The sequence below is a fragment of the Budorcas taxicolor genome, chromosome 2 (genome assembly GCF_023091745.1).
Source record: "Budorcas taxicolor isolate Tak-1 chromosome 2, Takin1.1, whole genome shotgun sequence".
In the NCBI taxonomy this organism is placed as follows: domain Eukaryota; kingdom Metazoa; phylum Chordata; class Mammalia; order Artiodactyla; family Bovidae; genus Budorcas; species Budorcas taxicolor.
In genome coordinates this window covers 134,483,831-134,504,087 of record NC_068911.1, presented here as the reverse complement: position 1 = coordinate 134,504,087, position 20,257 = coordinate 134,483,831, and the positions used below count along the sequence as shown (strand labels likewise).

Sequence of the window (20,257 nt, the reverse complement as noted above, 5' to 3'; positions counted from 1 at the left end):
AACCCCTCTGATGGCTTTCTGGCCTGCCTGCAGGACTCATACAGCTGCGTACCTGACTGTTAGAGGCCTCCTGACCGCAGGAGGCACAGGAGGCTTGAAACATCCTAGGAATGTAGGGGCTTCCGAGGAGTCAAAATCTTTAGAATAGGACTGATGAAAGGTTTCATTTGTTGAGTCAATGCTTGCTGCCAAATTTTCATATCCTTTATTTTTAGATATAGTTGGTATATAGAAAAACAAGTATTAGACCTGGTATTAGCAACATTAGATCTTTGAGTTAAGTACCTTCTTTGTTATAACCCACTGCGCCTTTGTTCTATAGAGATTTAACTTTAGCGCTTTAAGGAGATGCAGATTAAAGAAAAACACTTCAGGGGAAACGAAATTAACATCCATTAAGGAAGAGAGCCAAAAAGTGTTAACAAGCCTCTTGGCCAGAAGATAATGTAAATCACCTGAGACCTTTTGTATACAAAAAGATATACAGAAAGAGTCTGAGCTGCTAACGCTACATAATTTTGTACTACCCATTGATCTCCATGTATAATCAAAAGTATAAAAGGCCTTGAAGGACAATAGAAGGAGAGCCAGTCGCTGGACTGGTTTCCCCCGTGTCTCCTCTTTACTCTAATTTCAGGCTGAATTCCCATCTGGGGCGTGGAGGCTCACTATGTCTACTTACTTGTCCCGGCTTCTAAGATCCGTAAGAGAGAGAGCCCAAGGCGGGGCACTCTCCGATATTCAAAGGGGCGCCGGCGGCCTAACGTAGATGGTGCAAGATCCTTGTCTGGAACTTTATTGGTTTTCCACGTAACCGAAGTTAATCAGCCCCTTCTCTCCACTTAATCTTCCTACTACACTATTTCTTCCTAATCCAATCTTATATTAATAAATAAATAAGTCTTTCTTCGCCGACTCCGTCCACCCTTTGAATGCCCTGTATCCACCGGGGCTGGACCCCGGCACCCTGTCCTTCACTGTCTCCCAGAGTTTGCTCAGACTCACGTCCACTGAGTCGGCGATGCCATCCAACCATCTCATCTTCTGTCGCCTCCTTCTCCTCTGGCTCTTAATCTTGCCCAGCATCAGGGTCTCTTCTAATGAGTCAGCTCTTCACATCAGGTGAGCAAAGTATTGGAGTTTCAGCTTCAGCATTAGCCCTTCCAATGAATATTCAGGGTTGATTCCCTTTAGGATTGACTGGTTTAATCTCCTTGCAGTCCAAGGAACTCTCCAGAGTCTTCCCCAGCACCACAGTTCGAAAGCATCAGTGCTCAGCCTTCTTTGTGGTCCAACTATCACATCTGTACATGACTACTAAAAAACCATAGCTTTAACTGGTTATGGGATGTTTTTTGTTTTTTTAAAAAGTTAACCATTTTTTTTTGTTTTTAAAAATTCTTTTCTTTTTAATGGGTGTACATGTGTTCCCCATCCTGAACCCCCCTCCCACCTCTCTCCCCATCCCATCCCTCAGGTTCATCCCAGTGCACAAGCCCCAAGCAACCTGTCCCATGCATTGAACCTGGACTGGCGATCTGTTTCACATATGATAATATACATGTGTCAATGCTATTCTCCCAAATCATTAACTAAAAAAGTTAGCAATTTTTTAAAAATTTCTTTTAATTGGGATATAATGGCTTTACAATATTGTGTTAGTTTCTGCTGCACAACAACGTGAATCAGCTGTTAAGTATCCGTATGTCCCCTCCCTCCTGATCCTTCCTCCCTCCCCATGCCCCATCCCACCCTTCTAGGTCATCGCAGAGCATTGAGCTGAGTTCCCTGTGTTACATAGCAACTTCCCACTAGCTATCTATTTTACACATGGTAATGTATGTATGTCAGTGATAACTCTTTCAATTCGTCCTACCCTCTCCTTTCCCACCATGTGTCCACAAGTCCATTTTCTATGCCTGCATCTCTTTTTCTGCCCTGCAAATAGGTTCATTGATACCATTTTTCTAGATTCCATATATATATATATGCATTAATATACAATATTTTTCTTTTTCTGACTTACTTCACTCTGTATGACAGATTCTAGGGTCATACACATCACTGTAACTGACCCAATCTCATTCAATTTCATTCCTTTTTTGTTCCTTTTAAGCTCTGTGATGACCTAGAGGAGTAGGATGGGGAGTTGGGGTGGGAGGGAGGAGATTATATACACACACATATATAGCTGATTCACACTATTGTAGAGCAGAAACTAACAACATTGTAAAGCAATTATCCTCCAATGAAAAACAAAAAAAAAACGTTATAAATACACAGAACACCTACAGTTACCAAAGGGATAAGTAGAGTAGGTGGAGAGATAAATCAGAAGTTTGGGATTAACAGATACACACTACTATATCTAAGTAAACAATAAGGATCTACTGTAGAGCACAGGGAACTATATTCAATATCTTTTAGTCTATACTAGACAAGAATCTGAAAAAGAACATGAGAGAGAGAGAGATACATATATCACTTTGCTATACACCTGAAACTAACACATTGTAAGTCAACTATATTTAATACTTTAAAAATATCCACTGGCTTTGTTTCTCTGGAGAACCCTAATACAGTGAAACTGAGAGGCACTGTACCTTGGCCTCCAGTCACCTTTTGCAGTACACATATTGACTCTCCACACAGATTTTGGAGAATTTCTTCTATGGTTCCTGTGTCTCTTGCTGAGGGGAATTTAGATGGTTAGTGAAATGAACTATAGCTCCCCACCCCAACTACAGCCCCACCTCAAGGCCTCAGTTGGTACTTGTCTCCTCTCTCTCCTCCACGTTGGCAAGTCTTGGAGCCTTCTTGATGGAGTAACACCCCAAACATTCTTGAGGGAGACTGGCCAATAAACATGAAAAGGTTTGTGTTTTTAACTATTCATTTGTATATTATTTATCTCATTAGTGTCAAGTCTTAAAGCAATCATTTAAAAATAATTTTTAATGTAATGTCAAGTGTGTGCAAGTAAAATCTGCTAATTGAGGTAAACCCAACTTATCACAGTCCAAAATACATACTCCCTTTAAAACAGCATATCCCCTTTGGCTAATAAGGTAAAACCTCAAGTTCTCTATGTCCTTATATGTTGTACCCCCTACAGGAGCAAGAATAATCATATAAAGGTCTGGAAGATCTGCTTCCACTGAATCAAATACCAAGTTGTCCCCAATTCAAGAGTTATATATCTATTTCTCTGAGTAAGAGCTTTCCTTGGCAAAACAAATTAGAATCTATGTTTTAGCTCTGTCAAACCACACAAAGTTATTAATATAAACTCAATTCAATAAATCTTTATTGAGCTCCTGTGGGGTGCATGAATTTAGGATCTATAATTTACATAAGTAGAAAAGTGTTACTTTAGCCCCTTTAAAAAAGAAGCAAATTACAACTTCTGTGTGTATTTCAAGTGAATCATTTAATGTGAGTGAGGCTCAGTTTGATATTAACAGAAATATTAACAGAAGAAAGTGGGAAAGTATAAGCATTTTCCCTTCTAACAGAAAAGGGTTTGATGCCAGGATAAAACCCTGTTGTTTTAACAATGGCTGATCAAAAAGGCTAGGATCTGGAAGTAAAAAATGTACTTAGAAGCACTGTCCTCTGCGGGCTCATTCCCCTGAGGGCAGCAAAACGCTGAAAAATTTAACTGGCTCAAAAATCATACTGAGAGATCAAAAAAGAGTTAGTCACAGCTTGGGGAAGAATTTTTTTTTCATGTCATCTGTCATCCACAGATGATACTAAATGTAGTTAGAGTAATAATTCCAAAGTTTCCCTGGAGTTGTCAGAGCACTCTGAGCTAACCGAACGGGCTATAAACTCCTGCTCCTTTGAACAGAGTGGTTTCAAATGATAGATTCTCCAGTGCACCAACTGTATTTTCAAGTATAATTCTAGTATTTGTACCTAGCAATACAGAAGAAAAAGCAGCAGGGAGAAAGTGTCAAGTATATAGGACATAAAAGGATCCGGCAGCCCTAGAATTCCCAGTTTAAGTCTTTTTCATCAGGAAAATCACATTCTGGCTTAGTCCAAGGTGATGCTGGAGACAGTGATATTGATGGCTTGTGACAAGGAGGAGGCAATAGTGAAAGTATTGAACTCTGGTTTTCTTCTTTCATCTGTTAAATAAACTCAAAATAAAGTTGAAGGCACATAAATTCAATACATAAATTTCTTAAAAAATAATAAATAACTTTTAAAGAAGTCATGTTAGAAGTGTTTAAATCGTTTTAGGTATTTTCACTTAAACATGCCTTTGATTCTGATCATCTGAAAACAAGAAGTAGTACTAACCAAATAAACTGATCTTTATCAGAATTATTTTGCCCCTCCATCATTTCTAGCCAATATAGAAAAATACCTCTAAATTAATCAAAATATAAACTTAGAATAAAGTAACACGTGATGATATTCCATTTGTTTTATTTTAGAAAGTCTATAAAAATGTTTTGTTTTTAATTTTACCTTGTAAGAAAGTTATTATTAAGAATCTCAGTAAACAAACTGTCCCATTAAGCTAACAAAATGATGTGACTTTAATAGTATTAAGAAACATCTAGACAACAAAGATAAATCAGCTCACCTGTTTGAAGAAAACATGGGACAGTAAGCTGCTTGCTGATGGCCTGAAATTGTTTTGAAAAAATTATAAAAAAGAACCTATTAGAATGTACATAAGTTTAAAGCTATAAAACTCAATATACAAAAATTGAAAGGAAAAAGAATATATATAAAGAGGCCCAATTCTTAGCTTCAACCTTGACTAATTAATTCTAGAGATTGTCTTCAAGTACTCCATGATTTCCCTCATAGCTCAGTTGGTAAAGAATCCACCTGCAATGCAGGAGACCCCGGTTCAATTCCTGGGTTGGGAAGATCTGCTGGAGAAGGGATAGGCTGCCCACGCCAGTATTCCTGGGCTTCCCTTGTGGCTCAGCTGGTAAAGAATCAGCCTGCAATGTGGGAGACCTGGGTTCGATCCCTGGGTTGGGAAGATCCCCTGGAGAAGGGAAAGGCTATCCTCTCCAGTAGTCTGGTCTGGAGAATTCCATGGACTGCATAGTCCATGGTGTCAAAGAGTTGGACAAGACTGAGTGACCTTCACTTTCACTCCATGACTTAATATTTATTAGGCACTAAGTAATTATAACAAACTATCCTAGGCGTTAAGGAGCTAAAAAAAAAAAAATGACACACAACTTATTTCTAAAATATTAATGCTAATAGTTATCTATGATAATAATTACTTTAATACTAGCAACTAACACTCTTGTACTGCTTGGAAGTTTCTAAAATGGCTTAACATAAGCATAGTAACTAATGTCCAAAAACATTAACTGATTTTTGTAAGGGGATTCGGTTAGGAAATGATACACTGGAGACTGAAGCCCAAGTATTCTGACTTCAAACCTAGTATTCTTCGCATTTCTTCACTGTTTCTACTTGCTTTAGGCACTGGTATTATCTGGACTAGTCTATAGTTTTTTGAAAAAAAGACTGATAGAAGATTTGAATTTGGCATGAAGCAAATATCACATAAACTTTTATAAAACACGGATGTTTTATGCTATTTAGATCTGACCAGTATTACCTTTTCTCAGGATCCTGTTGCAAACAGAGCTGTATCAAGCTGAGGAAGGCAGGAGAGAATGTTTTTGAGGAAGGTGTTTGCAATCTGTCACTATTTACTGTGCGAGTTCCACTGGAGACATGTACACTTTCTCCAATCCCAGAGTCTACACCTGACCGCGAATTTTTCATTCTGGATTCTGACTGAGGAAAAATACTGGCATCCAATGGACTGTAGGGAGGACCTTTCAGTTTCTGTAATAACATCTAAAAGAAGAAAATTTTCCTTCAACCTTTTTCAGGCAAAATATTAAAACAATAACAATGACAGTAAGGATCCTAAGAATTTAAAAGATGTTTAAAAGAAATTATCTAGACTGTAAGGGATCTCATGAAGGGAAAGTAGTTCAAGAATTTTGGCAGCACTTACCTGTGTCCTGTGCATGTCTTGGAAAGGAACCTGCCCACTGGCCAATTCACAGGCTGTAATCCCAACGCTGTAAATATCTGACTTTACATTATATCCATGTAAATCCTATAGAACAATTAATTTGAAGTGCTTTAGTGTAAATACCCTTTAAAAAGTTATATACATATGCTCTTTTTTGACAAAGGATGGTGAATAATAATAGAAAAAACTCATGAGAAATCAAGATACACCTAATATTTGGTATACATTTAAAAATTCCTAACAGAATAATTTTGACAAGAAAGAATAAAACAGTCTTGCAGTAGGCCTTTCATCAGTCTGAATATAAGGGCACAATTGTCCTTTTGTCAAACTCAGAAAACACTTAAGGCGCATAGACAACCCAATGCAATAGCCACACCTGACCTGTCTCAGCAGTTCTGGACTCAGCCACGGCTGCACTGATGTGCTGAACTGTGGGAAATCATACACAGCTCTATGCCTCTGTCCGTGCTTAACCAAACTATGCAGGTGGAACAGGCCAGAGAGGGTCACTAGGCCATCACCAGAAATGAGGATATGGCTGGCTTTAATACTCCTAGAACAAAAAGAAACAATCCTAAATATTAAGAAATTGGCCAAGAAAGAAAGAATAGAAATATGGTCAGAATAAATTCATGTATTCCCTTGGAAATTAAATACTATTTATAAAATAATATTTAAGCATGAAGTTATAATTTAAAGTTAAATGTAATATTATCCAATAAGAGATAGCCTCTGATGGTATTAACAAAATTTATAAAGGCATGTCTAATATAAAAATTTCCTTTGTCAAATAAATTATAGAAGAGGCTTGTTTTTCATTTGAAACATGGAAAATTGGAAACTAATAGAGCAGGATGGCCAATAGTCTGGTAAAGTATAATAAAAGCTTGATTAATTAGAATACTGTCTGTTAGAAATCTTCAGTTAACCAGAATGCTGCTAAGAAACAATAAACAGTAAGAAAAAAAGCTTTAAGGAGGTAAAATAAACAATAAGAAAACAAGCTTATTTAAAAGTAACTTAATTAAAAAGGAAAACAAATTTCCCAAGTATCTCAGAGGCAGCACTGTTTTCAACATTCAGCTGATTACTTCGGTACCTACAGTTTGGCAACTAGAGAACTGATATTTAGTATGATAATCTCAATGTGCTACATACAAAAACACTTCAGAAATCAAAGGTTTAGTTACACCTGTATACGATATAAACATGACATAAAGCTGAAAAGCAGGTAAAGAAGCTCTTTATTTGCTTAAGAAAAAAACAAACACAAGAGCTAACTAGGATCCCACTCCTCACAGCTTATAGTTGAAACAGGCAGGTTCTTGTATCTCTCATCACTGAGACCTGAGCTCGACAGAGGGCAGGCATTCCACCCAGTGCTGAGCAAAGCACTTGGCAGAGAGGAGGTGGCCTGAACGTTTCTGGCGAATGAACCATAAAATGTAAGCATCTACTTTAACTACTGGTCCTTTCCTCCCCCAATATTCATTTGCAAATTTCCTATCCTTTATTTTAACACTCAACTGTTTCTTCCTAAAAGCTCCCTAAAATATATCTTCCTCTCAAATTCTTTCATTTTGTAAAATACAAATACATAAATACCTGTGAATACAGCCATTTTGATGCAGATAGTTCAACCCTCTCACTGCTCCAAAGAGAATGTTCCTTATTAAAGTTTCACTCATTCCTTCAGGAAAGTAAGTCCTCAAGAGTTGACTTGCTGAACCTGAAAAAGACCCCTGAAATCCTCAGATGAACCCTAAAAGTGACTTTGTTTCTATGTTTTAAATGTTCTTATCAACAATCAACACATACACACATGCTACATTTTAGAGTCTAACCATTTTCCTATGCAAAGGTAATTTCCCTTCAAGAATCTTTAAAAAGACTTCTCTAATGACATGCTAGAGATTAGGACAGTGAATTAATAATACTCAATATTAGTGAAAAAATACATACTGTGTAAGAATATATATATTTTTAAACCCACAGGCAATCCACAAAAGCATTCTAAAAGAATCAAACCTCTAAAATCCATTTATTTATTCAACACACCTACTGAACACTACTTTATGCTAGGTATTTTATGAGCACCTGGGGACACCAAAATGAAAAATACATACATGATCCTTCCCTTGAGAAGCTCAGATCCAGAGAAGGGAGACAGATACACAGATGTTTACAATGCAGTTAAATAAGTTTACAAATGCAGAGAAACAAAGACAGGGATGGTGTACACAAGTAGGAAAACTACCTCTGCTTGAAGAAAAATAGCAGCTCTTCATTGAGAGAGAGAAAGGAAACAAGGGAAAAAAGACAGCTTGTTCAAAGGCATGGATTTCTTGGAGAAATCAGTGGTGGTTTCACTGATCATGAGAGCCATTCTACCTTTTTTTCTGAAGACTAAAATTCACCGTGAACCAGATATAGAAATATATCATGAAATCTAGAATTGGCCAGGTTTATAAATTAAAAGTAGTAAACCATAAATCTAAGATCACATTCATCCTTATAATTACACCATCCAGGCTAAACCATGAGTCATTTTACCTAAAATGAGTTTTCTTACCATAGGCCATAAAAGGAGAAATAACCCAAAGCCAGCTGCCAACAGTGAAAACAGTCCAGTAAGTTGTAATATTGGGATGCCGGAAAAAGTGGGATAGAATCACTGCTTTCTAGTATAGACACACAAGAGACAAGACATTTAAAAACAATGGTTTTTTCTTCATGATGAAGATAACAGCAGTGGCAGCTTATTAGTACTAATAATGGAGTTTTTTAGTACTAAGCACTGTTCTTGTACTGTCATGTCTTTCAATCTCACAGGCACTTACACAGAGTATGTGGCATTATAATTCCCATTTTATAGAAGAGAATATTTAAAAACAAGATAGAAAATTTGTTCAAGAGCACATAATTAATGAAAGTAGGACAGTCTGACTACAGAGGTCATATTCAATAACTGTTCTGTGTTCTTATGATAGAAACATTTAAAAAATACATTAAAACATGAAGATAAAAGTCCCTTCTAACACTAAATGATAGAACCACTGTTAATATTTCAGTATAATTTCTTCCAATCTTTTTCTGTTCAATGTACATGTGCACAAATATGTTAAATACATTAAAAATTGAGATAATATCAAAATGAAATCCTTTCTCTTTATATCAAAAATGATTAGTGACAATGGAAATAGTATTATAATATTCCTGAAATGCGATCTATTAAAATTTATCAATTCAGAAGCTAATTTAACTTAGCTGTATGAAAAAGAAACTGTTTGCTTTTGTTTTTTTCTATTTTCCTATTATTTGTGACTGGACTGATGAGGGATATTTAAATTAATTTCAGACCAGAGTTTCAAATATGACATTCATTTGAAGGAACTTACAGTAGATACCAAAGTTTGAATTTATTTGTTCTTTCATTGATCTGGCTTCCTTTCTTTCCAATTCTGTAATTTTATGTTTATTAAAAGAAAGAAATCTACCTTTTTCTAACAGAACTACTAATTTGTGAAAAAGAAAAGTTCTTACAAATGTATCCCCTCAAACAGACATTAAATTAGATGTATCTTTTTTTTTTTTTGTATTGTTACCTGTAAAGCTTTTAGGCGTTCTTCAGTGCAGTTTTCCAGATTTGTAATTTTTATAGTGACCAGTGTTCCTGTAGGGGTATGCCGTGCAAGATGGACAGAAGTCAAGTTGTCAAATCCCCTTCCTAAAATCAGACGTAAAACTCATGTTAAAAACCAAAGAGAGAAACTGACAACCTGGACTTTATCAAAATTAACTTTCGCTCTTCAAGAAAACACTAATAAGAAAATGAGAAGGCAAGCCACTGACTCAAAGTATTAACAATATTTTTATCTGATAGGACTCACATCCAGGGTACCACATAAAGAATTCCTACAGTTCTATAATAAATGACAAACATCCCAATTAAAAATTAGGCAGAAGATAAAACAGGCAAGCCAAAAAAGTAGAAAAGAAATGGCCAATAAGCACATGAAAAAATGCTCAAGATAGAGGAGCACAAATTAAACACAGTATACCATTATATACCTATTGTAATGGCTAGTACTGTGACTTGATAAACAAGTCATGACATACTCCAACAACAGAATGTTACTCAGCAATCCCCTACTCCCAGTCCCCAGCAACCACTGATATAATTTGTTTGTTATGTAAATAGTATCATAAGGAGTACAGTTTTTTAGGGTCTGGCTTCTTTCACTTAGCATAATGCTTTTAGGATTCATCCATGTTTCAGTAGTTAATTTCTTTCTATTGCAGAGTAATAACAGGACTTCCCTGTAGCTCAAACAGTAAATAATCTGCTTGCAATGCAGGAGACCAGGGTTCAATCCCTGGGTTGGGAAGTTCCTCTGGAGAAAGGAATGGCAATCTACTCCAATATTCAGATGGTAAAAGAATCTGCCTGCAGTGTGGAGACCCAGATTCGATCCCTGGGTCTGGAAGATCCCCTTGAGAAGGAAATGGCAACCCACTCCAGTATTCTTGCCTGGAAAATCCCAGGGACAGAGGAGCCTGGCAGAGTAATAATCCATCAAATGTACATACCACAATTTATTTATCTGTTCATAAGTTGATAAGATACTTGGGTTGTTTTCAGTCTTTGGTGACTATAGAAATAAAATTGCCAAAAACATTCTTTAAGTAGACACATGTTTTCCTTTTTCTTTGGCAAATACCTTCAAGCAGGATTGCTGGATCACGTATGTTTAGCCTTATAAGAAGTTCCAAAAGTGTTAGTGGCTGAACTACTTTGCATTCCCACAAGCGATGTGTACGAACTGCAGTTGCTTGACATACTTATCACATTTGTTGCTATTAGTTTTTAAACTAAAAACATCTAGAATGGTAATCTATTAACAGACATCTAATAAATATTAGTTTTCTCCCTCTCTCCAGTCACCAAATTCTGCCACTTTTATTGTTGAAGTGAAGTTAATCTGAGGTTCATCCCTTTCTCCCCAGTATCAGCACTTGCCCAAGTCCTGTCCTTATTCTCCGGATAGACTGACTTCCTCACCTGCCGTACATTCTGAACCAGCACTGCACCAAAACCACTGATGGAGCTACTTCAAAAGCCTGTGCCAAGGTCCTATTCACCAGAAATGTTGGTTCATTAGGTCTGATGGGATTCATACACTGGTGATGGGATTCATACACTGGATTCATACTCAGGTGATGAGGATAATACTTCTGGTTTTAAACCACTGATCTTCTCTTTCAGGTTATTGCCTGGAACTGCTGCCAGTTGTCCTAAATTTAATGTTTTATCAAAAGAAAGGTACTACAGTGCAGCAGCTGAGAGCTTAGACCTTACAAGGACAAAAGTCTGCTTTCAAATTACTTAAATTCTCAGAGTCTCAGTATCTTCATCTATTAAATGGGAGGAGTAAACAAGTGAGATGAAAAAAATTCATACAAAATGTTCAGCCTAATGCCTACTGGATGCTATTATTATCATCATCACTATTCCACAATGTCTCTCTAGCACAGAGTGTGAACCTCTATACACCCCACATAAGGTCTTCCACAATATGTTCCAAACCTCCTTTTTCAGATGTATCCATTTATTTTTCAGATTTCTCTCCTTACTGCCTGCGTTCTCTTTGTTCCTGAATCTAGGCACAGAGCAACCACCTTGATAGTCCTTCCTCAGTCACCTACTGGAGTATTTTTTTAATCTTTTTTTATTGACATCATCTGAAAGTCCTTTCTAATTTGGGGAGCATTTTCTACCAGTGCTATTTTATTGTAGAAAAAGTCAAATCCTTATTCTTTGTCACCTTGACCCTAGCAGGTGAGGGTCAATGATCTAAGCTTAGTCAACTGGAAGATGAAGTGAACGACAAAGGAAGCAGGAGCAGTCAGAATTCACTTAAAACTTACCTGCTGCTGCTGCTGCTAAGTCGCTTTAGTCGTGTCCAACTCTGTGTGACCCCATAGACGGCAGCCCACCAGGCTGCCCCGTCCCTGGGATTCTCCAGGCAAGAACACTGGAGTGGGTTGCCATTTCCTTCTCCAATGCATGAAAGTGAAAAGTGAAAGAGAAGTCACTCAGTCGTATTTGACTCTTAGCAACCCCATGGACTGCAGCCCACCAGGCTCCTCTGTCCGTGGGATTTTCCAGGCAAGAGTACTGGACTGGGGTGCCATTTTTAGTAGAAATTTTTTCAGTTAAGTGTGGAACTCCCCAGTGGGGTCCAACGTCTGGTGGTAAAAGCACCTACTCATATACATTAGCAAGACTGCTCTTATGCTATGACCCTTCTTGTGGTTTTAGTCACAGAGCTTCTCTTGGCTTTTTCCAAGTATATTTTTCTAGCCAATGATTCTGTGAGTTAGCAAAACTGCTCAAAAAATTCCTTCTTTGATTAAGTAGTCAAGACTTCTTTCTGTTGTTTGAACAAAAACCGTGACTAGAATATTTAGTAAACTTTCCCTCATGCTTCAGGATCCAGCCCCTTTTTTGCTGTCTTCCTTGACTCCTAGAAGAGTCAAGATGAACAGTTGGATGCTCCATCTTCTCTGTTTCCATAATGCTTAGCATAGCTCTACTACAGTACTTTCCAGTGCATAAGACAAAGCTGTCTTTCATGTTTATCTTCCCAGAGAGGATATGAACTCAAGTGTTTTACATGGCTTTATATCCCTGGCACCTAACACAGTACCTCTTTGCAGTGCTTAACAGATGTTTCTGAATAGTCAAAAAAATTTTCACATGTATAAGACTATAAACGATAACTCAGCCTGTTCCAAGCCTAACTGAAAAAAGTTTCTACTACAAATGGAATTTTAGGTAAGGTTTTAAGTTAAAAGAAAGTAATTTGGTTAAAGGACTGTGACTGAAAAGATTTACATGATTTGATTTAATTCAGACAAATGATTAGAGGTTTCCTACAATAAAGTAGGAAACCTTTAATAAGTACAAATAAACCTCTAATAATACAAATAAGTATTTGTCCTACAAACAAATACTTATTCAGTGTCCTCCTCCTCTACAAGTACTTCAGTGAAAAAGTAAAAATTCTAGAAGGTAATCTTGAAAAAAATCTGGCTACTGTTTTAGGACAAATAAAATTAATAGATCCATTTGACTGACACAATTAACATTTAGTTTTATGCTGTGGGTAACAACAGAAAAAGACTGCTTACAAAATAATCATTTGTCATCAATTTCATTTCTAATGATGAGTCAAATAATTGCACTGTAGAATTATTACCTATTTCCACTTGGAGTTCATAGTGAGAAACATTGGTGGAACAGATCACTTCACTGGCTCTAGTGGATGAAGGCAGCAAGGAAAGGGTTGGCTCATCAACCTGCATTGTTTTGAAAATATAAAAACAAAATAGGTATAAACTTTTTTGGTGCTGCAACTGAGTCCCTTACTCCAATATAAAATAGTGATATTGTCTTTTCAAACATACAAGTGCTCATTAGGAAGATACTGAAAGGCGGCTTAAGAGACTATTTTAAGATCCAAAAAGTATTCACAATAGCTAACAAGTTATGCCTATCAGCCTGTGAAGCAGGGTAGGGCTAGAGAAGCAGATTTATAGGTAGTGAAGAACACTTTTCAGCCCTATTTTCAGGAAGCATTGTCAGGAGCTGCTAAGAATGGCTGTTGAGCCCTTGGGGTATCTAACAAATATATCAAGGGAAGAGATGTAAAGACCTATGAAAAATATCCTATTCTGCTGTTCTTGCTTCAAGTGGTTGCCAGTTACAATCATTACACATACAGCTATTCTGCTCAACTAGTGGAGATGTTAACAGTCAAGGAACAATTTCTGTACCGTGGCTTATTAAAAGAAGCTGAAGAAGTTTTTCACAAGATGAGATGAATCAGAAGGGAGGTCAGAAATAAAAATAAACCTCAAGAGATGGGAGAAAAGAATAGAGTATAGAAGTCCTGAGTTAATGACCAAGTACTACTGAGGCCTTTCACAGGGTACTATGGAGTCAAGAGTCCTAAGTCTGCACCAGATCCCAGGGGCAGTAAAATAACATGCATGCAGGAGAAAGAAGCAACTAGCACCACTGGTGTCATATGACAGCCAAGAGGATTTCCAAAAGACACTTAGCCTTTATAGGCACCAGCAGGTGGCAGGAATCTTGTTACTACCTCCAAGGTAAAGAGAATGAAGAAAGCAGTTAGAAATAACATTACTATGTACTAGGAATTCTTCTAACCACTTTTTACATTTGATTCTACATGTTCCCTAAACTTTTAAGAGAGCAGAATATAATTATAAGAGCCTGGCAAAAGGTGAATAAAGGTGAATAGTCTTCAAGAGGGATAAAAGGCTGTAAAAAAGAAATTCTACCATATGACTGGAAATAATCCCAATGAAGAAAGAAATCTAAAAAACCAATTCAATTTCTTTAGAATAGTAGTCTTATTAAACTCAGATTTAAAGAACACTATAAGAGAGAGAATGAAGAGCATATAGCAATTTTAAAAAAATTCAAAGTGATAAGTTGTAAGTCTGTCAGGAAGGCTAGAGCACAGAATGAATTGAGACTTACAGTTCACTACTAGAAAAAATTTGGCATCAGATTATCAGATGATGGGTTGAAATCAGGCTAATAAACCTCGACTTTGCATCCATCAATTCCATTAGGAACAGTCTTCTTTAAACTAGAAGATGTACTTAATTTGTAATTAAGTAGCTGAAGACCAAAACAGATTGTTTTAAATAGGTTCAAACCTCCAGATCAAATATCCTATTGCATCTAGGATATTAAGTCTACAAATACAGTAGAACTCAGGTGAGAAACCAGAATGGAAACAGTCAAACATTAACTCAATTTTGAGAAAAGGGAAAAATTATAAAAGGGAAAGCTTGATGCTGTTGCCCAGTAAGGTCTGGTTATCAAATTACTACATACACAGTTATGGACACTTAAGAAAACAACATTAGCAGTCACAAGAAGACAAAATAGGTTTACTAAGAGTAAATCGTTTTTAACCTCAGCACTCTTTTTGATTTGATAACTAGTTAGAGAATTAAAAGCAAAAATCATAGCAGTGTCCTTGTCCTTCTCAAACTTTTAAAAATAATTTCCTAAAAATTCAAAAGACTCGGCTAATGAATAGTCTAGAAAAAAGTGATGAAAACAATACCATTTATAATAGCATCAACAAGAATAAAGTACTTAGAAATTAACTTAGCCAAGGCAGTGAAAGGCCTGTACAATGGAAACTACAAAATGTTGCCAAAAGAAATTAAAGAAGACATTACTGAATGGAAACATACCTCATGTTCAAAGACTGTAAGATTTAATATTATGAAAATGCAAAGCACCTCAAATAGCAAAAACACCTTGAAAAAAAATTGGAAGACTCACTCTTCCTGATTTCAAAATCTACTACAAAGCTACAGTACTTAAAACAATGCGGTAATGACAGAAAAGACAGACATATAGGGCAACAGAACAGAGACCTCAGAAATCAAACCTCATATATATAGTCAAATGACTTTGACAAGTGTGCCAACACAATTAATAGGGTTAGGTCAGTATTTTCAACAAACATTACTAAGAACACTGGACATCCAGATGCAAAAGAATGGAGCTGGACCGTACTTACCAAAAAACTAACTCAAGATGGATCAAGAATATATGTGCAGGTCATATTTCTGATAAGAGGTTAATCAGAATACAAATTGAACTAAAACTCAAAACAAAATAAAACTCACCAACAACCCAATTCAAAAAAGGGCAAAGAACCTGAAAAGACATTTCTCCAAGAACACATGTATATGGTCAATAAACACATGAAAAGGTGTTCAACAGCACTAATCATTTACTAATCACTTAGTTGCTCAGTCATGTCCGACTCTTTGCGACCCCATGAACCATAGCACGCCAGGCCTGCTTGTCCATCACCAACTCCTGGAGTCCACCCAAACCCATGTCCTTTGAGTTGGTGATGCCATCCAACCATCTCATCCTCTGTCGTCCCCTTCTCCTCCTGTCCTCAATTTTTCCCAGCATCAGGGTCTTTTCAAATGAGTCAGTTCTTTGAATCAAGTGGCCAAAGTATTGGAGTTTCAGCTTCAGCATCAGTCCTTCCAATGAACACCAAGGACTGATCTCCTTTAGGATGGACTGGTGGGATCTTCTTGCAGTCCAAGGGACTCTCAAAGAGTCTTCTCCAATACCACAGTTCAAAAGCATCAATACTGCACTCAGCTTTCTTTATAGTCCAACTCTCACATCCATACATGGCCACTGGAAAAACCATAGCCTTGCTAGATGGACCTTTGTTGGCAAAGTAATGTCTCTGCTTTTTAATATGCTGTCTAGGTTGGTCCAGTACTTTGGCCACCTCATGCGAAGAGTTGACTCATTGGAAAAGACTCTGATGCTGGGAGGGATTAGGGGCAGGAGGAAAAGGGGACGACAGAGGATGAGATGGCTAGAGTGATGGATGGCATCACTGACTTGATGGATGTGAGTTTGAGTGAACTCTGAGAATTGGTGATGGACAGGGAGGCCTGGCGTGCTGCAATTCATGGGGTCGCAAAGAGTTGGACACGACTGAGCGACTGAACTGAGGTTGGTCATAACTTTCCTTCCAAGGAGTAAGCGTCTTTTAATTTCATGGCTGCAATCACCATCTGCAGTGATTTGGGAGCCCAGAAAAATAAAACTGACACTGTTTCCACTGTTTCTCCATCTATTTCCCATGAAGTGATGGGACCAGATGCCATGATCTTCGTTTTCTTAATGTTGAGCTTTAAGCCAACTTTTTCACTCTCCTCTTTCACTTTCATCAAGAGGCTGTTTAATTCTTCACTTTCTGCCACAAGGGTGGTGTCATCTGCATATCTGAGGTTATTGATATTTCTCCTGGCAATCTTGATTCCAGCTTGTGCTTCTTCCTGCCCAGCGTTTCTCATGATGTACTCTGTATATAAGTTAAATAAGCAGGGTGACAATATACAGCCTTGACGTACTCCTTTTCCTATTTGGAACCAGTCTGTTGTTCCCTGTCCAGTTTTATGTTTTTTTTCCAGAAAAACATCTATTTCTTTGTTGACTATGCCAAAGCCTTTTTTTTTTTTTTTAACTTTACAATATTGTATTGGTTTTGCCATACACTGATATGAATCTGCCACAGGGGTACATTTGTTCCCCATCCTGAACCCCCCTCCCACCTTCCTCCCCATACCATCCCTCTGGGTCATCCCAGTGCACTAGCCCCGAGCACCCTGTATCATGCATCGAACTGGGACTGGTGATTCGTTTCACATATGATAGTATACATGTTTCAATGCCATTCTCCCAAATCATTCTACCCTCACCCTCTCTCACAGAGTCCAAAAGACTGTTCTGTATCTCTTTGGCTGTCTCACATACAGGGTTATCATTACCATCTTTCTAAATTCCATATATATGTGTTAGTATACTGTATTGGTGTTTTTCTTTCTGGCTTACTTCAATCTGTATAATAGGCTCCAGTTTCATCCACCTCATTAAAACTGATTCAAATGTATTCTTTTTAATGGCTAAGTAATACTCCATTGTGTAAAGGACAGAAATGGTATGGACCTAACAGAAGCAGAAGATATTAAGAAGGGGCGGCAAGAATACACAGAAGAACTGTACATAAAAGATCTTCACAACCCAGATAATCATGATGGTGTGATCACTAATCTAGAGCCAGACATCCTGGAATGTGAAGTCAAGTGGGCCTTAGAAAGCATCACTACGAACAAAGCTAATGGAGGTGATGGAATTCCAGTAGAGCTGTTTCAAATCCTGAAAGATGATGCTGTGAAAGTGCTGCACTCAATATGCCAGCAAATTTGGAAAACTCAGCAGTGTCCACAGGACTGGAAAAGGTCAATTTTCATTCCTGTCCCAAAGAAAGGCAATGCCAAAGAATACTCAAACTACCACACAATTGCACTCATCTCACATGCTAGTAAAGTAATGCTCAAAATTCTCCAAGCGAGGTTTCAGGAATACATGAACCATGAACTTCCAGATGTTCAACTGGTTTTAGAAAAGGCAGAGGAACCAGAGATCAAATTGCACTGGATCATGGAAAAAACAGGAGAGTTCCAGAAAAACATCTATTTCTGCTTTATTGACTATGCCAAAGCCTTTGACTGTGTGGATCACAATAAACTGTGGAAAATTCTGAAAGAGATGGGAATACCAGACAACCTAACCTGCCTCTTGAGAAATCTGTATGCAGGTCAGGAAGCAACAGTTAGAATTGGACATGGAACAACAGACTGGTTCCAAATAGGAAAAGGAGTACGTCAAGGCTGTATATTGTCACCCTGCTTATTTAACTTCTATGCAGAGTACATCATGAGAAACGCTGGACTGGAAGAAACACAAGCTGGAATCAAGATTGCCAGGAGAAATATCAATAACCTCAGATATGCAGATGACACCACCCTTATGGCAGAAAGTGAAGAGGAACTAAAAAGCCTCTTGATGAAAGTGAAAGAGGAGAGTGAAAAAGTTGGCTTAAAGCTTCAGAAAACGAAGATCATGGCATCCAGTCCCATCACTTCATGGGAAATAGATGGGGAAACAGTGGAAACAGAGTCAGACTTTATTTTTGGGGGCTCCAAAATCACTGCAGATGGTGACTGCAGCCATGAAATTAAAAGACGCTTACTCCTTGGAAGAAAAGTTATGAACAACCTAGATAGTATATTCAAAAGCAGAGACATTACTTTGCTGACTAAGGTCCATCTAATCAAGGCTATGGTTTTTCCAGTGGTCACGTATGGATGTGAGAGATGGACTGTGAAGAAGGCTGAGCGCTGAAGAATTGATGCTTTTGAACTGTGGTGTTGGAGAAGACTCTTGAGAGTCCCTTGGACTGCAAGGAGATCCAACCAGTCCATTCTGAAGGAGATCAGCCCTGGGATTTCTTTGGAAGGAATGATGCTAAAGCTGACACTCCAGTACTTTGGCCACCTCATGCGAAGAGATGACTCATTGGAAAAGACTCTGATGCTGGGAGGGATTGGGGGCAGGAGGAGAAGGGGACAACCGAGGATGAGATGGCTGGATGGCATCACGGACTCGATGGACGTGAGTCTGAGTGAACTCCGGGAGTTGGTGATGGACAGGGAGGCCTGGCATGCTGCGATTCATGGGGTCACAGAGAGCCGGACACGACCGAGCGACTGAACTGAAGTGAACCACAGTTTTCTTATCCATTCGTCTGTTGATGGACATCTAGGTTGCTTCCATGTCCTGGCTATTATAAACAGTGCTGCAATGAACATTGGGGTTTACGTGTCTCTCTCAATTCTGGTTTCCTCAGTGTGTATGCCAGCAGTGGGATTGCTGGATTATATGGCAGTTCTATTTCCAGGTTTTTAAGGAATCTCCACACTGTTCTCCATAGTGGCTGTACTAGTTTGCATTCCCACCAATAGTGTAAGAGTGTTCCCTTTTCTCTACACCCTCTCCAGCATTTATTGTTTGTAGACTTCTGGATAGTAGCCATTTTGACTGGCATGAAATGATACTTCATTGTGGTTTTAATTTGGATTTCTCTGATAATGAGTGATGTTGAGCATCTTTTCAAGTGTTTGTTAGCCATCTGTATGTCCCCTTTGGAGAAATGTCTGTTTAGTTCTTCGGCCCATTTTTTGATTGGGTCGTTTATTTTTCTGGAATTCAGCTGCAGGAGTTGCTAGTATATTTTTGAGATTAATTCTTTGTCAGTTGCTTCAGTTGCTATTATTTTCTCCCATTCTGAAGGCTGTCTTTTCACCTTGCTTCCTTTGTTGTGCAGAAGCTTTTGATTTTAATTAGGTCCCATTAGTTTATTTTTGCTTTTATTTCCAATATTCTGGGAGGTGGGTCATAGAGGATCGTGCTGTGATTTATGTCAGAGAGTGTTTTGCCTATGTTTTTCTCTAGGAGTCTTACAGTTTCTGGTCTTATGTTTAGATCTTTAATCCATTTAGTTTATTTTTGTGTATGGTGTTAGACAGTGTTCTAGATTTATTCTTTTACAAGTGGTTGACCAATTTTCCCAGCACCACTTGTTAAGGAGATTGTCTTTTCTCCATTGTATATTCTTGCCTCCTTTGTCAAAGATAAGGTGTCCATAGGTGCATGGATTTATCCCTGGGCTTTCTATTTTGTTCCATGGATCTATATTTCTGTCTTTGTGCCAGTACCAT

The 20,257-nt window shown here is 37.9% G+C and overlaps 1 protein-coding gene across 2 annotated transcripts in view; it reads right to left on the bottom strand.

Annotated features, from left to right (window-relative positions):
• Positions 1-3,272: 3,272 nt before the first annotated feature.
• STRADB (STE20 related adaptor beta) overlaps positions 3,273-20,257 on the bottom strand; it is a 34,029-nt gene continuing 17,044 nt past the window's right edge. For both annotated transcript variants that reach the window (XM_052660620.1, XM_052660621.1), the window contains exons 4-12: positions 13,303-13,402; positions 9,646-9,767; positions 8,613-8,721; positions 7,646-7,769; positions 6,422-6,593; positions 6,017-6,121; positions 5,609-5,853; positions 4,601-4,643; positions 3,273-4,136 (exon numbers count right to left, since the gene is read on the bottom strand). In XM_052660620.1, the coding sequence (XP_052516580.1) occupies positions 3,993-4,136; positions 4,601-4,643; positions 5,609-5,853; positions 6,017-6,121; positions 6,422-6,593; positions 7,646-7,769; positions 8,613-8,721; positions 9,646-9,767; positions 13,303-13,402 (1,164 nt within the window). In that variant the 3' untranslated portion in view covers positions 3,273-3,992. The remainder of the gene's footprint in view (positions 4,137-4,600; positions 4,644-5,608; positions 5,854-6,016; positions 6,122-6,421; positions 6,594-7,645; positions 7,770-8,612; positions 8,722-9,645; positions 9,768-13,302; positions 13,403-20,257) is intronic.